The following is a 22,289-nucleotide window of genomic DNA, read 5'->3' as shown; positions in this document are numbered from 1 at the left end:
ATAAAAATGTCATCCTTTAAAGGTTAGGGTGTCATCATCTTCTCAATTGTGTTGTTAAAAATTGGCACCAAAGCTATTTTCATCAGGGAAATAAAAAAAGACAGGAGAAAGACTTATGAGCAGTGTTTGAGATCATTTCTGGTCTCTGGAAGCATTTGATGCCAATTGTCCACCCATGAATTACAGGTGTCACTAGTCTTAAGCACTTAGTGCTTGAGGTATAAATATCAGCCAATCGAAGTTGTATGAATCGAAGCTAGAACTAATTCATTAAAAAGCAGCAAAAATCTACCACACAGAAGAATAATGACTGAGGTTTGCAAAACTATTAAGTAACCTCTCAGATGACTCAAAGATCTCCTTCCAGCTTCATTTAACTCAGAAGATGTCCCCCCTACTTTCACCTGGCTGATCTGGCCACATGGATCCATGCTATGGTCCCTTTGAGACTGCACTATTGTATCCACATGGGTCTGCCTTTAAAATCAACTTCGAAACAAACTCCAGTTGATACAGAATGCTGTAGCCCAGTTACTGTCAGGAGTTAGGTGGAACATGCATCAACTGGAGTCTCTGCAGTCATACCTGTAGGACCCCTCATACCTGTAGGACCCCTCTCCTGTTATGCAACAGCTTTGCTAATGTGAGCAAAGTTTTTTGAAGGCGCCACCTGTAAATGGGTGAGACCAGGACGAGTTCAGGCCTGATTTTACTTTTTTCTAAATTTGGAGCCCCAATAATGAACTGTTTCACGTGCAACCTGCATCGACTGTTACATTATGTTATTGGTTGTTTGTAGATGTGCATATACACTGTATTGTGACCACTGAAGAAGGCCCTATGGGCTGAAACTAGGGTTGTCAAAATATCCTAGCTGTATCCTAGCTAGGAACCAGTATGCTGTATATCGCAGGAAACTAGCCTGTTAAGACAGTAGGATAAGTACCTACCTAATAGGAGACTGTACCAAACTATAGGCGACAGGCCACTAAGAATATATGTAATTGAAGAGGAACTGATGAAGACATAAGAAGAGAAACGGCCGTCTTCCTCTTCGACCTGACATGTGTTGAATGCATGGAATGTTGTTCCTGTAAAAAGAGATAAAAGTTGTTTAATGACATTAGCATGAGAATTTATGATTGAATGTATACTTACCTTGTCAACATATATGACTGTAACACAACAGTGAAACACCATTTTTGGAATATTGATGCTGAATCTATGGTACTATTGTATTTTGTATTTTTATTCCCATTATATTTTGGGTTATTTTCATGAGAGTGATTTTGTGTGTGTTTTGGGGTTTAACCTCCATGTACTAGCTGGAGATCTCCTGCTATTACAACTGATCTCCAGCCGATATAGATCAGTTAACAGGGAGAAAATGACTGCTTTGGCAATTGAACTCTATGGCATTGAAGTCCCTCTCTTCCCAAACCCTGCCTTCCTTAGGCTCCACCCCAAAAACCTCCTACCAGTTGAGAAGAGGGACCTGGCAACCCCAGCCGAAACGTGAATGATCTTGGTGGTTTTTATTGTGCAACCAATTTAGCTGTCTTACGAGATTACTTATGTGTATGTAATTTACCTTTTGAGGCTTAAGTTTTTAACTCTTTTATAGCGCAATTGCACTTAATAATAAATATATATATTTACAGTATTATTTTTAATTGCTGACCCAGGGTTAATTAAAGGAACGCCGCTATTCAATAAGTTCAAACAATTTTTTAAAAATTAACATTTTATTAACACACAATTTTATTAAACAACAACATTATAAACATTTAATTGTAGGAATTAGATTGATTTTGGAATAAATTGGCCACAGCTTGGAATTGGCAAACAGCTGCGACCCTTGTGGCGCAGCATGCGAGATGTGTCAAGTGCCCAGGCCGTGTCCACCACGGCCATGAAGTAACCACTGCCCACAGGACTCCCGCTGTGGGCAACTGGGATGGCAGTACCAGGATGACACCAGGACGAACACCACTGGGTGTTATCCCCCACCACTTGGGAAGAGGCGGACACCTGCCCTGCCGCCAGGGCATGTCCCAGAAGCCTCTCCCAAAACCCTTGGGATAGGGTTCCCAAAACCAGGGAAGCGACCAATTCCTATGGAGCTTCCCCCCCCAAAATGACACATCCACATGCTAAACCGCCCCAAGCTGTGACTATAAGCAATAAACTTTAGGGAGGGTGGGTGGGTTCACAAAGAAAACGGAGTGAGCCTGTGGGCGGGCCCGTCCCCTGTTATATACAGAGGGGCGAGGCTAGCCACGCCCCCCAGCCAGCTCCCGCCTTCCGCCCTCATTGGCTGGAGCCTTTCCTTGCCCCAGCCAATGAGAAGGCTGTAACTGGGCAAATCGGGCCCGGCACGAGCCCCGTGCGCGCGCAAACGCACATGTCGGCCGGCCGGACCCGATTTCCCTCCCCCACCGCCGCGATCGCTCCTTCCTCCCCCCGGGGCAGCAAAGATGGCTCCCGGTAAGGCGGGAACCCTGCCTTGCTGACCCAGGGTTAATTAAAGGAACGCCGCTATTCAATAAGTTCAAACAATTTTTTAAAAATTAACATTTTATTAACACACAATTTTATTAAACAACAACATTATAAACATTTAATTGTAGGAATTAGATTGATTTTGGAATAAATTGGCCACAGCTTGGAATTGGCAAACAGCTGCGACCCTTGTGGCGCAGCATGCGAGATGTGTCAAGTGCCCAGGCCGTGTCCACCACGGCCATGAAGTAACCACTGCCCACAGGACTCCCGCTGTGGGCAACTGGGATGGCAGTACCAGGATGACACCAGGACGAACACCACTGGGTGTTATCCCCCACCACTTGGGAAGAGGCGGACACCTGCCCTGCCGCCAGGGCATGTCCCAGAAGCCTCTCCCAAAACCCTTGGGATAGGGTTCCCAAAACCAGGGAAGCGACCAATTCCTATGGAGCTTCCCCCCCCAAAATGACACATCCACATGCTAAACCGCCCCAAGCTGTGACTATAAGCAATAAACTTTAGGGAGGGTGGGTGGGTTCACAAAGAAAACGGAGTGAGCCTGTGGGCGGGCCCGTCCCCTGTTATATACAGAGGGGCGAGGCTAGCCACGCCCCCCAGCCAGCTCCCGCCTTCCGCCCTCATTGGCTGGAGCCTTTCCTTGCCCCAGCCAATGAGAAGGCTGTAACTGGGCAAATCGGGCCCGGCACGAGCCCCGTGCGCGCGCAAACGCACATGTCGGCCGGCCGGACCCGATTTCCCTCCCCCACCGCCGCGATCGCTCCTTCCTCCCCCCGGGGCAGCAAAGATGGCTCCCGGTAAGGCGGGAACCCTGCCTTGCTGACCCAGGGTTAATTAAAGGAACGCCGCTATTCAATAAGTTCAAACAATTTTTAAAAAATTAACATTTTATTAACACACAATTTTATTAAACAACAACATTATAAACATTTAATTGTAGGAATTAGATTGATTTTGGAATAAATTGGCCACAGCTTGGAATTGGCAAACAGCTGCGACCCTTGTGGCGCAGCATGCGAGATGTGTCAAGTGCCCAGGCCGTGTCCACCACGGCCATGAAGTAACCACTGCCCACAGGACTCCCGCTGTGGGCAACTGGGATGGCAGTACCAGGATGACACCAGGACGAACACCACTGGGTGTTATCCCCCACCACTTGGGAAGAGGCGGACACCTGCCCTGCCGCCAGGGCATGTCCCAGAAGCCTCTCCCAAAACCCTTGGGATAGGGTTCCCAAAACCAGGGAAGCGACCAATTCCTATGGAGCTTCCCCCCCAAAAATGACACATCCACATGCTAAACCGCAACAAGCTGCAAGGAGGCCGATTCACTCACGGGCCCCTGCAGCCGCAGGGAAACCGAACTCAACTCTCGGACCCGAACTCAACTCTCGGACCCTTGCAGCTTCCGCCACACTTCACAGCTGAAGCCAATTCCTTAAGCCACCCCGAACATTGTGCAGCCATAGGTCCATGCCCCAGCTGGTGAGGTGCACGCCATCCCGGCGATAAAGTGACGCTATGCGGAAAGAAATGTCCCATTGTCGTATGATCACTCCGCCTAGTCTGATCACTTCCCTCCCAACAACGTTGGTGACTTTCCTCCTAGTCACATCTACCCTGTGCACATTGTGGGCACCTCTCCAGCACCTCCTTTCTAGGAGATCCGACCAGCAAATCACCGTTGCTGGGCATAATGATGCAAATGTCGAGAGATCACGACAAATCTCAGTAGCAAGGTCTTTGCCTCGGGTATGTACTAAGTCGTTCTCACCCAGCTGGAGGACCAGTGCATGAGGAGCTCCAAACCTTTCAAGCAGGTGATGAAGGACTGGTAGTAGCGAACACCAACGCATGCCTCGCTGGCCGAACCATTGCACCCGTACTGCTTGCTCCAGACCCAAATGCTGTCCCCATCCGGATGCAGCCGCATAACGTCCATTCCAGAAAACGATGCTGTGGCCCACGACCCACACGGTCCGCCACGGTCCTAAAACTCGGAGCACAATTAAAAGAAAACGCGGTCAGGCCTGACATAAGACTTATACGATGCAGAACGCCATCGGCCGATGGCTTGTATCTGGTTGACAGCCATGCCCTCTCCAGCCGCCTGTGTGGCTGCTCCTATACGAAAGGAGTGGCCACTAAAATCAGACGTGGGAAAGCCCATGGAGCTGACCGATGCCTTAAAAACACTGATAAATTGATAGCGGGTCAGCGGTGTGCAATCAGCATGTATCAATAAGCATCCCTTTATGTGCGGCCGTATAGCTAGAAACCTTTTTAAAGCTCTAACAGGGCAGGGCCAGACAGTGGTGGCCTTGTGCAGCCTGACACGCATCCCTTTTCCAACCTGGTCAGTCTTGGACTGACGAACGACGATCGTCAGTACTGAGTTGTGAAGGCATATGTCCCCCAAAAGTAAAGCCCTGTTGGTCAAATCATGACGGGATTGAGCCACGAGTTCGCTAAGACGGAACGCCCCAAAGAAGGCTAAAGAAAATGCTGCCTCAAATAAGGTGGCCTCATAGCGAGAAGCGCACAAGGATGGCAGTAGCCGTACAATCCTTTGTAGTATCTCCAAAGTGACTGGCCTCCTGACGTCCCTAATGGACGGTGCCTCGCGTTGCCAGCCTTTGACAGCCTTTCTGGCTCGAAAGGATGCACAAGGATCATTGAAACCGTGTGCTTTTGAAAAGAAAGAGATAGCCGCCATGTGAACTCCAATAGTCCTAGCAGCGTAACCAATGTCTTTTAAATGGGCTAAGTAACGTAAAGCCAAAGTTTCTGTGACAGGCCACAGACCATCCCGACCCAAAATGGACAAAAAACTCTCAAAGTGGTGCACTGCCCTATCATATGCCCGAATGGTGGCAGGGGCCAATGAGCTCCGAATGCCGGTCATAATGACGTTTTCCCAAGAGCCCATAGCTCTGCTGGAAAAGGTTGTGGGAGCCGGTCCGCTTCTGGTGCCAGGAGACGGAATCTGTCCATCTGAAAACGAGACAGAGCATCCGCTAAGCAATTGTCTAGGCCTGGGACATGTTGGGCTGTCATAGAAATGTTATTGGCCAAAGATGTTAACACGAGAAAGCGTACAAGGCGCATGACCCTGACTGATCTGGATGTTTGCCTGTTAACCACCCTGACCACAGCCTGGTTGTCGCACCAGAAGCGAACCCTTGCATTCTTAAAATGGTCAGCCCAGATATAAACGGCAACCACAATGGGGAATAATTCTAAGAACGTCAAATCCCGGCATACGCCTGACCCCTGCCAACCCACAGGCCAGCGCTGTGCACACCACTGTCCATTAAAATAAACCCCGAAACCAATGCTGCCCGCAGCATCAGAGTGGACCTGTAAATCCCGGCCTAAAACAAGGCTGTGTTGCCAGAGGGATATGCCATTGTATTGCTCAAGAAACTGAAGCCACGTTCGTATATCTTCTTTCATGCCCTTGGAGACCCTGATACGATGGTGCGGGGCTCTTACGCCCCTTGTGGCTTGGTTAAAGCGAGCACAGAAAGCCCTGCCCGGGGAGATAACCCGGCAGGCAAAATTTAGATGGCCGATAAGAGACTGTAACTCTTTCAAGGTGCACTTTGTTTTGTTAGCAACTAAAGATAGCAAAGCCTTTAAAGCCAGTAGTTTTTCTTCCGGCAAGCTTGAAGTCCCATTGATGGTATCGATCTGAATGCCCAGAAATGTAAGGACTGATGAGGGGCCCTCTGTCTTTTCTGCTGCTAGTGGCACTCCTAATTCTTCGGCCAGAGTGGCAAATGCTGTCAAAAGGTTGCCACATAAGGGGCTGTTGTGAGGCCCGATAAATAAAAAATCATCCAAATAATGAGTTACTGTGGACGACCCTGTGCGCCACTGTATTGCCCATTCCAAAAAGGAACTGAAAGCTTCGAATGCGGCACATGCCACGGAGCAGCCCATTGGCATGGCCTTATCTACGTAGAAGGACCCCCCAAATTTAAAACCAAGTAAACAAAAATCTTCTGGGTGTACTGGAAGCAACCTAAAGGCTGATTGAATGTCACATTTTGCTAACAAAGCTGAATGCCCGCAAGATCTTACCAAACCCAGTGCATGATCGAATGAAGAATATTTTACCGTTGACAGCTCGGGTGGAATCCCATCGTTAACAGATAGCCCTTTTGGGTAAGACAGGTGATGTATCAGCCTAAACTCCCCAGGGGTCTTTTTGGGCACTACTCCCAGAGGAGATACTCTCAGGTTGGGGATAGGTGGGAACGCAAAGGGGCCTGCAATTCTGCCCAAGTCTAACTCTTTGTTGATTTTTTGAGCGACTACATCAGGCATATCTATGACCGATTTTAAATTGCCCGATAACATAGGAGGTCTAGCGTTAAAGAAAGGGATGCGGAAACCCACGGAGAAGCCATGTAAGAGATATAAAGCACTTGCCCTATTTGGATAATGAGCCAACAAAGATCTTAACTTATCCAGTTTAATTGGTGTGCAGGCCAGACCCTGTAGACGCCCGCGTCTACTTGGTAGCAGAGGTGTTGGTATTGGTAGAACTGCTATCTTTCTTGCTACCTGAAAGGGCTGACCTGCCCCCCCGAAAGGGCTGACGACCAGAAGTGCCGCCCCATGGGCAGGTGGAACGGGGATGAGGGCCGAAGCATACCTCACAGGAGTGATCATATCTGCATACTTTTCGTTGACATTTTCCCATCCCAAAATCCCAGCAGATACGTCTATCGGGATCCCTACGAGATTTGGTAGGCCAAGCTCCTCCGTTGACCTCAACTCTGGGCCTCGTAATACATGGGCCTACTTTGAGAAGCCATAAATTGCTATTAATGAGGTCCCATCGAGTCCTCTGATTCTTAGACGCCCGTTTACGGAAGGCTTCGTCATACTCTAAGGCGGCAGAATCACCTGCCAAAGACCTAGCCTTGAGCACATTACTCTGGTAATTTAGGAGGTGCCATGCCCTTTCAGGGTAGGAAGAGGCAATGACACTAGCGAAAATGGTAAAACCAGCCATCCACCTATCAAATGACCTGTCCCCAAAACCTGCCTTGTCTTTTCGTTTATCTTTTGAGGACGACCGAGACTTTCGTCCCTCCTCCTCCACTGGCTTTATGAGGGAGAAGACATTAATGTAATAGCCATTGAGAATATCCTCCCTTACTCTCCTGGGAAGATGAATACCAGGAGGATCCTCGTCATCCTTAAATGCTGGAGGGAGGATGAGACCCCTGTTTAGTGGCGTAGGGTCCCACGTCTCCCTGGCCTCCCCCTGACTAGGCAGTTTTGGTTGCTTTTTCATACGTCTTAATGCCCAAGGAGGTAAACCAGGCACAGACGCAGCTGACAGCCAATAGTCATCTGCCCCCTCAAATGAGTCGGTGGAAGTAGAAGACTCACCGTCGGAAGAGGAAGAAGACGAGTCTAACGTTCGCCTCCGTTTCTCTGTCTTCCGGCTGCAACGTTTGCTAACAGCTTTGCCGCCTCTCCTGGGACGTCTCTGTTCAGGGCTACTCGAGGATGAGCTAGAGTGGTCAGAAGAAGGAGAGTCCCCGCCACCCCTAGAGCGCTTTTCTGGGCGACCCCTATAATTGTTGTTGAGGCCGCTGGGGCCAGGCACAGCATCATCCTCCATTTGACATGCATTCCACTCATTTAACTTAGTAGAAAGCTGTTGAACTGCATAAGAAAGGTCCCTTAAGCCAGAGGAGTTAGAATGAGCTTGTGCTTTTGACTTAGCCGTTTGGCATGTGGCTTTAGCCCTTCTAGTAGTGCTCCCCGCACGAGAAGAATGAACTGCGCTAGCTCTAGTTGTGCCTGAACCAGAGGCCCCAGTGCGCCTGCGTCCGGTTTGAGTGTGAGACGGCAACCCATTTGTTGTAGCAGGATCAGCACGGCGTCTAGTAGGAGCCAATGTGGCCCACGAGCGTCTAGCCGCCCCAGACCTCCCCCTAGTCATAGGGATAGAGCTGCGTTGTACACTAGCAGCCTTGCGTTTTGGAGCCATGTTGAGTGCAGCTGTATACAACCAATACAGAAATTATAGGGGCTAATGTGTGAAAGAAACCTCAAACTGGCAACAGATTAATTACAGATCGCTAAGATAGCAAGTAGAACGTAATTGAAGCCGTATGTGTTCAATTGCAAAGATTGCAATGCAGCAGGTAATATAATTACAGAGCACTGAGATAGCAGACAGAATGTGAATGCACTTGTGTATGCCTGAATGCCAAGGCTGCAAAGCAGCAGGTGTAATAATTACAGACACAGAGATAGCAAATATAATGAAAATGCAGCTGTATATGCTTAACTGTCAAGGCTGTAATGCAGCAGGTATGATATTATAGCCTAAATCCGCCTCCAATAGGAGGAGCGGTGACCCTCAACTGCCTCCAATAGGAGGAGCAGATAAGCACAGCAAAGCTTTCCCCCAAAACAGCAGGGGGGGGGGATAATTGTGTGTGAGGACAGATGTGTGGCTAATAGAAAGATTGCCAGGCAGCCACTATAATTGATCCAAAAGGAGGGGGGGGTATTAGTGCTAAAGCCAAGCACAAAACTGTGCAAATATCTTGCCTGCTATTGCTTCAGGCGCGTTGGGCCAGCGGCCCGAAAAGTTCAAGCCGCCCCCCCCCTTTTTCCCCCCCCCCGCTTCCCTTCGCTGTCCTCTCTCTATAAATCTATCTGGGCTTGTCCGCTCGATTTTTGATCTCTCTGCGCTTGTCCGCTCCCGTGCTAACTCGCCTCCACTTTTCCTTTTAGAAGTTCTCTCTCGGCTTGTCCGCTCAGCAAAAACCGCACTGTGCTCCAAAGCCAACCGTTCCGCTTTCACAAAGAAAACGGAGTGAGCCTGTGGGCGGGCCCGTCCCCTGTTATATACAGAGGGGCGAGGCTAGCCACGCCCCCCAGCCAGCTCCCGCCTTCCGCCCTCATTGGCTGGAGCCTTTCCTTGCCCCAGCCAATGAGAAGGCTGTAACTGGGCAAATCGGGCCCGGCACGAGCCCCGTGCGCGCGCAAACGCACATGTCGGCCGGCCGGACCCGATTTCCCTCCCCCACCGCCGCGATCGCTCCTTCCTCCCCCCGGGGCAGCAAAGATGGCTCCCGGTAAGGCGGGAACCCTGCCTTATCGTAGCTCAACCTTCTCGGTTCCTAGCCTGTTTCACGGGTTGGGTATTTGTTATTTTGGTTTAAGACCAGCACCTGCCATTCACGCACCTTCTTTGTAGTGGCTCCCACCTTGAAGAATGGCCTATTTTCAGCATAGATCGTTCCCTGAATAAAGTGTATTGCACTGCCTTTTAATTTGCCCGCTATCCCTTGCTTTTTCTGTTATTTTATATGTTCAATAAAGGTCAAAACTCAGTTACAGTCACCCTCTGACACAACTAATTGTTGTACAATTAGACAGCGCATAAAGTCTCGATCAAGGTCGCTAGATACTGCATGTTGATATGTAGGGTTCGGAAATTACAGCTGTAACTTTTTAATTCTAATTTATTTATTTCAATAATGGACATACTCTTTTTTGATAATGTTCTTAAGGTTTGTTTTCAAATTTGTCTTGACCTTCTTAGTAAGGCCGACGATATTCATTCTTGTATTTTTATAATGCTGGTCAAATGACCGTAATAAATCGAATTGAATTGAAAGTAACTTATGGCATTCCCTGCCACAAGAGATGGTGGTAGTCAGATAGGCTTAGATGACTTTGAAATGAGATTAGACAAAGCCACACAGAAGTACATCCAGACCTATTCATTATGAATTAGGGTTGCCAGGTCCCTCTTCGCCACCAGTGACAGGTTTTGGGGGTGGAGCCTGAGGAGGGTGGGGTTTGGGGAGGGGAGGGACTTCAAAGCCATAGAGTCCAATTGCCAAAGTGGCCATTTTCTCCAGGTGAACTGCTCTCTACTGTCTGGAGATCAGTTGTAATAGCAGGAGCTCTCCAGCCGCTACCTGGAGGTAACCCTAATTATGATGATGAAATACAACCATCATGCTCAGAGGCAGTGTACACTGGAATACCAGTTGCAGCAGGGAACAGAAAGGAAAGGCAGAGGAGTGTTCGGCTGTCTCAGACAAGGGCCAGGGCTTTTTCAGCCCTAGCCCCAGCCTGGTGGAAGTCTCCCTAGTAACATCAGGGTCCTGCGGGATCTAAGTGAGTTCTGCAGGGCCTGTAAAACAGAACTATTCCACCAGGCCTACAACTGAGGGCAGCCACAAGTTACCTTTCATTGCCATCTTTGCTGGGCTCCCCATCCCTCCTCGCATCCTTCTTTCCAACTTGTTTATGGGGGACTCACAGCTTGGCCAGGTTCTTCTAATGGCCACTGTTTAGGATTTTTAGAATTATTTATTATTATTGTTATGCCATCTTGTTTTATTATTATATGGAATATAGTGTTTTAATGAAGTTTTTAAAGTATGTTTTAATTGATGTTTTATATTATATGGTTGTAACCCACTCTGAGCCCGGCTTGCTGGGAATGAGAGTGGGCTAGAAATGCAATAAATAAATAAATAAATAAATAATGAACATTGTCTTCAGGCTCTGCTTATGGGCTTCCTAGAGAAATCCGGCTAGCCACTATGGCGGTTCTGGACTATGTGGACCTTTGGTCTTATTACCCGGGCTGCTCTTAATTGTGTTCTTATACCCAGCATGGAATTTTCTTGCATAGTGGAGTCTCACTTAGGGGTATACTTGCATGCAGGTTTACTACTGGGGACAAGCTCAAGGCTGCTGCTTCCTATGGCAGGTTCCAACTCTATTTATCCATGTTCCCTCCTCCCACCATACTGCAAGTCAATCAACATGGAAGTAGACCTACCGATTCCTCATAGAAGCCCTTTCTGCCCTTTGGTAGGTGCCAATTAATAGCCTGAGCTGGGATGAAGGGGTGACCAAATCTATGTTGCCCACCAAAGTAAACTCTCATGCCCTTTAGTTTTTATCTAAGGGCAAGACTTGGCTGGGGCCAGTTCAGAGAGGGAATGTTACCATTCCATGCTGGGGATTAGCTGGGACTCCTTAGGTAACCACAGGAAGAAACACCTCTGAGAAATCCCTTTGCCTGACAATATTTTTCCATCAATTTGGTTTGATTCACTAAGAGCAGGAAATACAGTAATTCTCGCATTGTATTTTAAACCTTGCTGGGGAGGGGGGAGGGAGAACTCATGTCCCTTCAGTCTCTGGGTGGCATCCTCCACGGAGGCACACACAACACACACGGGATTAATGACAGATTGTTGTGATTTCTGACAATGCGGGAGAAGATGCCTTTTGTACTGTGCACTCAAGGCATTAAGGAAACGTTTGTTTTTTCCAGCTTAGTATGACTTCCTTGAATGGGTGCTAAGCAGCCACTCCTCAGATCCTTTATAGACGGTTGATTTCCTTCCTCTCTTTTCTTTCCCCCACCAAACAGTTACAAAAAGAGATTACAATTTCAACTCTTAAGGCTTTTTAAATATTGTTTTCCTGGTGACTTTTAGAGAAACCCATAGGAGGTCTGGGCTGCATTGAAGTTGGCCCGTTCATCTATCACCGACATGCAAAAATGGTTTTAAGAAGAATTAGGGGGGGGGGGGAGAGTAGAATTAATTCCCTGGGAGAAGGGTTTGCTTCCTTGACTGCTGCTTGACTACCACAACAGCTGCCCATGCTAGAGGTCTGCCCCCTCCAACAGCTGTTGATCATCTGGACTCCGCTGGCAATGGAAGCGACGGCAATGGAAGCGACATCTGCTCTTAGCCCCACCAAGCATAGCGGTGCCAAAGCCCAACAGCCTCAGTTCCTGATCCAGGCAAGCAAGGAAAGGATTCTTGTGCCAGACCACGGCCCTCAATTAGAACAGAAGGAGATTGTTTAAGTCAGGCAGGGTGGGCTGCAAAGGAGAGAGGCGAGCTGACAAAGTAGGACAGGGAGGAGCTGACAGGCCACTGCGAACGGGGAGACTGTGGAGTGCCAAAGCGCGATGAAAGTGGCATTGGCTCCGAGGAGGGGGGGGGAAGGGCAGTTGAGGTAAAGAAGAGTGCAAAACACTTGTCTCTTTTTCTGACAGCATCTAAGCCAAGGCTAAGCTGGGTAAGATGAGGTGGATTTCTTATTTGCTGCCAGATTGGTAGATGGGTACAGGTGGGAGGCAAGCACTTGTATTGGTGTGTGAAGGGATGCAACTCAGAGGCCCTGCCTGTGGAGCTGGGCTTGGGCAGTGAGGGCTTTGCAGTGCTCAAAGGTAGAGGGAAAGCTCAGCTTTAATGTAAAGAAAATGTGAAAGGAAAACAGAACTGAGCCCCTCCCATCCTCCCCTGTTCAAACGTCTCTCTCCTGCTTCTTGCAGCAGTGTGATGGAAGGCTTCAGACTGGAACGCCTTACCACCAAGCATCACTATCTTCTCTTGCTGAAAATCTCTGGGCTCAACAGAAGATGACTGTGGCTTGCTGTCTCCTCCCAAGTCTCTGCAGTGAGCTGTGGTGTGCCCTGTAAAGGAAAGAAGGGGCATGCCAAATCATTAGCAATCTTCATTCTCCGCTGCTGCCAAAGTGGGGCATTCCTTACTGACTGGAAATGCCTCCTCTTGGTAACAGGTGGGATTATGTGAAGAATTCCAGTCAACAAGGGTGAGGGGGCTTCCCATGATCCGTCTGACCAGCCTTGCAAGAGAAGCAGGCTTGCCAGGGGGATTCTTGATGTTCCATGGTTAGTTTAATTTTTTTCTCCTTTCTCTTTCCCCTCCTTCTTAGTTAGGGGGAGAGTCATATTTGCACCAGCTGAGGTTAAGAGGCATGCTTTCAGCACACCCCTCCCTTGCTTGTTTCACTTCTCCCCCACAGCCTCATTTTAAGGAGGCCCTCTTCAGTCAGTTGTGTCTCCTTTGAGGGAAGGAAGGGACAGGCCTGTCTAGGAAACCCAGATTCTAATCTCCACTCTGCCATGGAAACGTGCTGGGTGACCTTAGGCCAGTGACACACTCTCAGCCTCGACCCTGGCAAGTATTTGGATGGGAAACCTCCAAGCAATACCAGGGCCATGACCCACAGGCAGGCAATGGCAAACCACCTCTGAATATCTCTTGCCTTGAAAACCCTACAGGGTCGCCATAAGTCAGCTGTGACTTGATGGCAAAAAGAAAAGTATGTGGATGGGAGACAACCAAGGATGTCTTAGGGTTGCTATGCAAAGGCAGGCAATGGCAAACAACTTCTGAACATCTCTTGCCTTGAAACCCCTACAGGGTTGCTATAAGTTGGTTGTGACTTGGTGGCACTTACCACCAAGAAAGAAAGAAAGAAAGAAAGAAAGAAAGAAAGAAAGAAAGAAAGAAAGAAAGAAAGAAAGAAAGAAAGAAAGAAAGAAAGAAAGAAAGAAAGAAAGAAAGAAAGAAAGAAAGAGAACCACGTTCCTTGCACAAACACATTCACTGATCATGTTGGAACAACAAAGAGGATATATAAATGGTTAAACCATGCAAGAAGAGAAGAACACAGATAGGTTTTGCTTGGAGATAACTTAATACAAGCACATCTTGATGGAGCTGGGCATAAGCAACAGAACTTGTCCAAATGAATCTGCATTGCACCAATATAAAAGTCAGCAAATCACAGAAAATACTATCAATACTAACTCCTTAAAAGAAGTTAATTCATTTATGCATCTTGCAGCGCAGTCCTACACAGTTGCTCCAGACTAAACCCATTGATCTGAATGGGCTTAGATTAGACTACCTCTGTGCAGGACTGCACTGTTGGCTTCTGCCCAAGTTTATTCAGAGGCAAAAGTTAGTTATGGGCTCTAACAAGTGATCCTTGAAACAATCAAGAGGAAATACCGTTGAATAGCATTATTTTCAAAGGTATACAAAACATCTTTTATTCCCCAAGCCAGGCATTTCAAGGCAATAATATTCAGTAATATATTTATTTGAAAAAGGAGACTATTGGGATTAGAACTAAGGAATTGTACTGTCAGAAAGGAATACAGACCCAGGTGGGCTATTTAAAAGGTAAGCAAACAGAATGTTTCTGAAAGACATGTTAATATTAGGTTACATCAAAACTCCTATCTAGTGCAGCGTTGATTTGCATTGTTTACAGCACATTTGTAAGTTGGAATTTTACCAGTGGGGGACCTACAAGACTTGTGGGGGGGGGTCCCACCCGTCCCACCCTTGCACTCTTGCTGGAAGTGGCTCCTGCTGTCCCCTCCCCTAACCACCCATTTGTAGCACTGATGTCTCTTCCTGCATGGTTCATATGGGGGTGGCATGGCCACAGCAACAACGTCCATTTCCCCTCCCACCCACCACACTGCATCCACCCACCTACTGGCAAGTCCACCTGCTTGTGGTGCTGCCACCGCCCCATGCCTGGCCTACATGGTGGCAGTGGAGAGGGCTTCAGCTCCTGCTTCTTCTCTGGGCTCTCCTTCCCACCTGCCTGAAGTGCAGCCACCTCCCCCAACCAGGCTGAGGCAGTTGTGACTGCTTCCACTGCTCCTCCTCCACTGGTCTACTTTTCTGAAAAGAGTAGCCCAGATCTTGTGACATAGCATCACTAGATGAATCTTTTCAGGGGGGGGGGAAATCTCTATTTCTTCTTCTTCTTCTTTTGTGTTTGTTGTTGTTGTTTTGCAAACCTGGAGAGTCCCTCGGGTCTGTAGAAAAATGTCCGTCTGTACCGGTCCCATTTTCTGGGTGTTTGATCAGCACTGGGGCCATGTTCAGAATTAGATTTTTTATGTTTTGATTTCACAAGCCTAGACTAAGTCCATTCCTGAACTCTTGCTTTCCCAATTCAAGATGTCTAATGAAAACAAAAACAAAAACCTGATATTAGTGCCAACACTCTGGTTGATGAGACTGCACTGGTAAAAGATAGGTGTGTGTGTTATGTGCCGTCAAGTCGCTTCCGACTCATGGCGACCCTATGAATGAAAGTCCTCCAAAATGTCCTATCTTTGCCAGCTCAATCTTTAGGGCTCAATCTTTATTGTATTTACATTATTTATAGTCTACCTTTCTCACCTAGACTGAAGGCAAATTACAAAGAGTCAATATAATTGACATTCCATAAACAATACAACAGGATTAGGGCTGTAGAACCAACCAGAAATCTAATACCAGAACTGAAGCAAAGCATTAAGTATTAATATGACATTAAATGATGCAAAAAAATGCATAGTAGGATCCTAGTTTCAGCAAACTAAACACAGTAGTACAGACCTCAGACCCTAATAATTTATCCAAGCAACTTAGTACATTGCAACTGTATTGTCTGTGTAAAAAAGCCTTCTTGAATAATTCAGTTTTGCATAGCTTGCACAAAGCCCGGAGAATGGGAACCTTCCTGACCTGCTCACAGGCCATTCCACAAGGTAGGGGCCACAACAAATACGGACAGTTGTTGATTTTGTCCATTTGCAGGTTGGCACCCGCAGACTAAGGAAGCAAAGCTGTTGTGGCAGTGCATGGGCGAGAAGCAGTCTCACGGCTATGTGGGTCCAAGGCCAGTGCATTACTGTGGCATGTGTCCAGGTGGCCAGATCAGCCTTCTCAAGGTAAGGGGCCATTTCTCAAGTTAGGCTGAGTTGGAAAGACCTTTTTGCAACTATGTTTACTTGCTTCTCCAGCAATAACGTTGGGTTCAGTATAACCCAAAGGCTCTTAATCACATCAACAGGAGAGTAAGCTTATATAGAGCTGCCTATTGATGACAACCTACCCCAAAGCTACGAATGGTTTGTCCTAAGGTCTCTACATAGAGATTGAAAAGCATGGGGGATAGAATTGCACCCTGGGAGACTCCACAGATTAAGTCCCACACTGATGATAACTGGTTTCCAGTAGCAACCCTTTGAGTCCAATCGGTGAGGATTATTTGAACCAGTTCAGCGCATGTCTCCCGATACCTACTACTGCCTCCAATCAGATGTAACTTAAGGTGCTTATGGTAACACACTAGTATTTGACAAGTTTTTCTGCTGTGCTGTCATTAGCTGTTTTGCTGTGATGTCACAGAAGGCCTTGGGCAGCCTTGAACAGTGCATAAACACATTTTGATAAATGAAATCGCATGCCATTGTTTTTGAGTTATTATTGACTGGTGCATACAATTTGAGTGATCCTGTGGCATTTCAACAATAAAATGCAACACATTCCAGAGGAGTACCTAAAAGAGCAGAGCCAGCATGGTGTGGTGGTTAAGGTGTCAAAGTAAGACCTGGGAAACCCAGGTTCAAATCCCCACTCATGCCATGGAAGCTGGCTGGATGACCTTGGGCCAGTCACACACTCTCAGCTCTGACCCTGGCTAGTATTTGGATGGGAGACCTCCAAGGAATACCAGGGTTGTAACATGGAGGTAGGCTATGGCAAACCACCTCTGAATGTCTCTTGCCTTGAAACCCTTGCGAGGTCATCTTAAGTCAGCTGTGACTTGACAGCAAAAAAAAAAAAAAAAAACAAACTTAAAAAAGCTAAAAGAGAGTGGTTACAGACAGACACCATAACTTTAAAGGCAAATTTATTCAGTTATAATTCTTCAGACTCAATTTGTAAAACTTCTATTCCAACAAAAAGAAGTAGATAGAAGGCTACTAGATGTAACGTTTGCTTTCAATGCAACCAAGATTTGTTATATGATTACGACATAAAAGTAACATTGCCATGTTGTGTACACAGATTTCCAGTCCCAACATTAAGACACCTTGAAAACCAGCATTCAGCTTAATTGACTCTCATGGAGACCCTTCACCTGGCTAAATCCCAGGGTTGCACACCTGTATAAGTTACAAGAAAAATAAAAATAGCCTACTCATTTTTGTGAAGCAGACAAAAACCAGCAAAAAAGCAAATGAGAAGAGAAATAATAGGGATATTTCAGCTTCTGCTTATGGGAAACAGTCAACACATACCATGTTTCCCCGAAAATAAGACACTGTCTTATATTTATTTTTCCTCAAGAAGACACACTATGGCTTATTTTCAGGGGATGTCTTATTCCGAGGGAATCAGAACTGTCCTCCCTCTCGGCTCCCGTTCTCCCTTTACCACCCCCTTCCGGTCCCGCCCCCAGAGGCCCAGGCGCGCTGGTCGCCAGGCCTTTGAAGTGGCCGCGGGAGACTGCATCTGCTCAGCTGGGCTCCTCCTGTCTTCCCCACCCCCAGAGGCCCGGGCGCGCTGGTTGCAGAGCCTTTGAAGCGGCTGCGGGAGACCGTTTCTGCTGAACTGGGCTCCTCCTGGTCTTTTCCACCCCAGCCCCGGGCGCGCTGGTTGCCGGGCCTTTGAAGCAGCCGTGGGAGACTGCATCTGCTCAGCTGGGCTCCTCCTGGTCTTGTCCACACCAGCCCCGGGATGCCTTATTTTCGGGGTATGGCTTATATTAAGCAAATGCTTAGAAATGCTGCTACGGCTTATTTTATGGGTATGTCTTATTTTCGGGGAAACACGGTACTATGTATTTGTTATTATAATACGGTATTCTATTAATTTCTATGGCCAGCTCCCATAGGGTTGGATCCAATTCCTGTTTTTCATGAATGGAAAGTGCTTCTGCTTGCACTGATGGATCCTCCTACTCCACATCAATTGCTGTTCCTAAAGGTCCCTCCACACCTTTAGGTGGTTTTTCAGGAAAGAAGAAGTGGGAAACACCCATTTTGCAAGCCAAACTCTGCTTGTGCTTCTACAGTGCAGTCTTAAACTGAGTCAGACCCTTTTACTTCAAAGGACTTAGAAGGGTGCAAATTTGCTTAGAACTGCATTCTTAGTATCCAACATGTTGGATCTGTGTAGTACTTTGACTGCATTTCCCAGGCACCCATCCCTTGTCATTATTCTCCTTCAAAAAAGGTAAAAATTCTCTGCAAAAATGTCTTGAAAATTTGTATCCCTATACAATGTTGCTCCCGAGATTTCTCGAAAATGACCTTTAAAAATGAAAGTAATCAGAAAGTAATCAGCGATAGAATTTATAATTTTATTTTGAGGTAGAACAAGGTGATGGGAAGTCAATATATTAGTTAATTAATTTACATTTTTAACAACAATTTTGGATTTTTTTATCCTTTATTACTATGATTTATTTGATATAATTGTTGTCAAATAGTGATATATACATTTGAAAAATCAATAAAAATATATTTTAAAAAATGAAACATTTCTTTTGCAGGAGCAACATTTGTTGTTTTCTTCCAGATGTTCAAAGGAATAGATGATATGACTAACAACAATAGTCAAATTCAAATAGGTTATACGTGAATATCCAAATAAAACTCTGCGGTGCTTATTATGCACTAACCGCATTTTTTTTTCTTACAGGCTCCTTTTGGCTTTGTATAAAACATTATGTCACACAAACATAGCTGAGGTTGACTTATTCACAATGAATTGTTCATAGTATACAACAAGGGATTGCCATTCACAGGTAGAGAGTAAGAGGTAACGAACCATACATTTCAAGGTAGGAATACAACACTGGATGTACCCATAGCTCTTCCATAAACTGTGAATTCAGCCTAAGGGTGTGGCAAGATTGTACTCTGTCTCTTGAAGTCAGCAATCCCTTGCTGGTTCAGAGGTTTAAATGCACACCTTGAACCCATGAAGACCTCCTCATTCACTCCAGTGGAGGATCAGCTTCATGCATAAAAAGATATAAAAATAGAATTACTCAGGGAAAAGAAACCCAGTGAGATAATGCATCGTGTAGACAATAACTATGTAAGTTTGCAGTCTGTTGCTTGATTAGCACCTACAGTCGACTTCTAATATGACATTCCATAGGTGTAACCTACATAAGCTCAAAATATATGATCCTTCTGATGCGTTTACTAGTAGATTTTTCATACCTCAAGGTGTAGGAACAGCAAACGGACAGATAGTGATTAATACGTTTGGAGTGATGTTCCATTTTAATATGTTGGGAGTGAAGTTCCATTTTAAAGGGTCATTTCTAAGAGGTCTTAAGAGCAACACTGTTTGAATCACTATCAGCTCTAAAAATGTGTCCTGAATTGAGTCCCATAGAAAAAGGTATATAGAAATGGGAGTTTTCAATACATACTTAAAATCTCTCTTACCGGAAGAAACATGACTTAAAGTGCTCCACTGGACCATGTCCACATCATTTTGAAATAAATAACTATGGTGATAACTCCTTAGAACACACTGTCATATTTTGGCCACACTCTCTGTACAAAGGCAGTCAAGGCAGTATTCAACAAAGCCCGATACACCTTACAAGAACTTCTGTTTCATATAAAACCTCCCTCCTAAATATCCAATGACATTCAAAACACACTGGTACGAGGCTGTAATTGCAACTTTAAACATTCCGTGTTTTCATTAATCAGCAAAAGACTTTAGGGTGCCTGCTGGAAACTTTGGCAAAGTGTTGAGCGTTTCTCTGTCATGCTACTAGAAGCTGGCCAACAAAGGCAGGATTTCTGTCTCTAATTAATGCCATGATAAGTGCAGCAGCTGAATCAGTGGTCTCTTGAAGTTTCATATCGTCCTGAGGGGGGGAAAAAGAATAACTAAATCAGATCCTTCTATTCCTAAAACAGTAAATTCAAAACATTTAGTATTTACAACTTTTCTGGGGAAGAGAAATCACAAATAGCAAGGTGGGTCCATAGCTCTGAGATGGAGCACAAGTCACTGAATGAAGCCCTGGTGAGATGCAAATTAATAACAGAACCAATTGAGGGGGGTGGGAAATCACTCGGATACCAAAAAAAAAAAAAAAAAAAGGGAATGGGACATGTTACTGCCACATATTTCTTATTCTATTTGTTCCCACTTCTCTTGAAGCTGGGCAGTCTACAGAGTTCATAAGCATATGGAAGTCACAGCATCAGGAGAGATGATGTGTGTGTGTGTTAAGTGCCGTCAAGTCGCTTCCGACTCATGGCGACCCTATGAATGAAAGTCCTCCAAAATGTCCTATCTTTGACAGCCTTGCTCAGATCTTGCAAATTGAAGGCTGTGGCTTCCTTTATTGAGTCAATCCATGAGATGATACAACTGCCAAAATCCTCCAGACCATGAACCTCATGGCAGAGGGGCAGCAATGCATGGAAGCAGCTGTTGACGGGGTTGCCTAATGACAGACTGTGGCAGCAACATGTCTTTAGACACTGAAGGATAAGAAAGTTGTGGGTGCACAGGCACTGCTTGGCCATAAACAGTGGGACACCATGGCAATGCATACCCTAAAAGAAGTGCCACCACTGTCTCTGTGAGCCACATCATTTCTATCTAAAGGTGTAGGACAAACGTTGGCAGGATTCCTTACTAGACATGGGCCAGGGCCAAAGGAGCCCAACCTTGGTCTGGAGATGTTGGGCCTGGTGCAGAGGTTAAAGGAGTAAATAGCATAGCTGAGTAGCACAAAGGAACTACTGTGACAGTAAAGCATATGAGAGGGGGAGAGGGAGAGCCCCCACCCAGTCCATCTGCCCATTCTGTGACATTGGTGTGGGAACCTGTTTTCCATTCCTTTTCCCTCAGTGGTTAGTGTATCCCACCCCCCACCCCCGCCATGTTTCTGCCTAGCAGCTGGATATGGTGTTTGCAGTTATAACATTTGCCTCTTTGTCCTCTCTGTGCAAACTGAAAGCAAAGGATTCTCCTTCACACAAATTGGTTTCATGCAGCCAATGTGGCATTCCCCACCCCTGGCTCCTCCCACTGGGAGTTCCCTGCCTTTGGCTCTGAGCAGCCTGAAAAAATAGTTGAGGGAAGAAACTGAGGGGGCTCCTCAAGGCCAAGGATCCCCTCACATCTGATGATGTATTTATTAAAAGAGACATTCCCCACAAACCTCTCCTTGCCTTGCCCAAAGTCTTCCTAGTGAATGAATACCTGCTACTCTTGCAGTCATGTTTGCCAGGGGAAGCTGGGGGCGGGGGGGGGGGAGGAGGAGGGAGAAGAAAAAGAGTTGGTTTTTATATGCCGACTTTCTCTACCTATTAAGGAGAATCAAACAGGCTTACAATCTCCCTCTTTTCCCCTCCTCACAACAGACACCTTGTGAGGTAGGTGGGGCTGAGAGAGCTCTACGAAAGCTATGACTAGCCCAAGGTCACCCAGCTGGCTTCATGTGTAGGAGTGGGGAAACCAACCTGGTTCACCAGATTAGAGTCCACTGTTCATGTGGAAGAGTGGGGAATCAAACCCAGTTCTCCAGATTAGAGTCCACCGCTCTTAACCACTCCACCATGCTGGCTCTCTGTAGCACTTAACCACTCCACCACGCTGTCTCTCTGTAGAAGTAGGTACACTTTTGCTCCTAAGGCTGCCAATACTAAACCTCCCCATCCCTGCCATTCTGACACTGCACCTGAATGCCTTTGCCTGCTACTGCAGAGCTCTCACTGTTTTCTTGCCTTCTCCCATCAAAATCATGCACTTAATCTTACCGAGAGTGCCAGAAAGCCTGGCTTCACAGCCACCAAACACCTGCCTTTCCCCACGGTGCAACTCTGCTGAGCATTTTTTCTGTACTGCACAAGTGGTCAAAAAGGCAATCCCAGCAGCCTATTCTGTCATGGCACCTTGCCTTTCTTGGCATGCCAAATGTAAAGCTTTGAGCCCATTATCTGCCTTCTTCAGAGGGTCAGGCGCAAATCACCTTCTACCAGGCAATACTGCACTCTTACTATACTATACTCTTAGGACACTATACACCTCTCTGTGCCAGCTCTGCCATACAAAAATGTAAACTGCGTAGAATACCAGGGACCATTTC

At 46.6% G+C, this 22,289-nt stretch overlaps 1 protein-coding gene across 1 annotated transcript in view; it reads right to left on the bottom strand.

Annotated features, from left to right (window-relative positions):
- Window positions 1-19,915: 19,915 nt before the first annotated feature.
- CRPPA (CDP-L-ribitol pyrophosphorylase A) overlaps window positions 19,916-22,289 on the bottom strand; it is an 83,915-nt gene continuing 81,541 nt past the window's right edge. The window contains exon 10 of the mRNA XM_056857086.1: window positions 19,916-20,051. Coding sequence (XP_056713064.1) covers window positions 19,947-20,051 — 105 coding nt within the window. The 3' untranslated portion in view covers window positions 19,916-19,946. The remainder of the gene's footprint in view (window positions 20,052-22,289) is intronic.

The sequence above is a fragment of the Euleptes europaea genome, chromosome 11 (assembly GCF_029931775.1).
Source record: "Euleptes europaea isolate rEulEur1 chromosome 11, rEulEur1.hap1, whole genome shotgun sequence".
NCBI lineage: Eukaryota > Metazoa > Chordata > Lepidosauria > Squamata > Sphaerodactylidae > Euleptes > Euleptes europaea.
The sequence above is the reverse complement of the archived record's forward strand: the minus strand, read 5'-3'. Positions and strand labels throughout refer to the sequence as shown.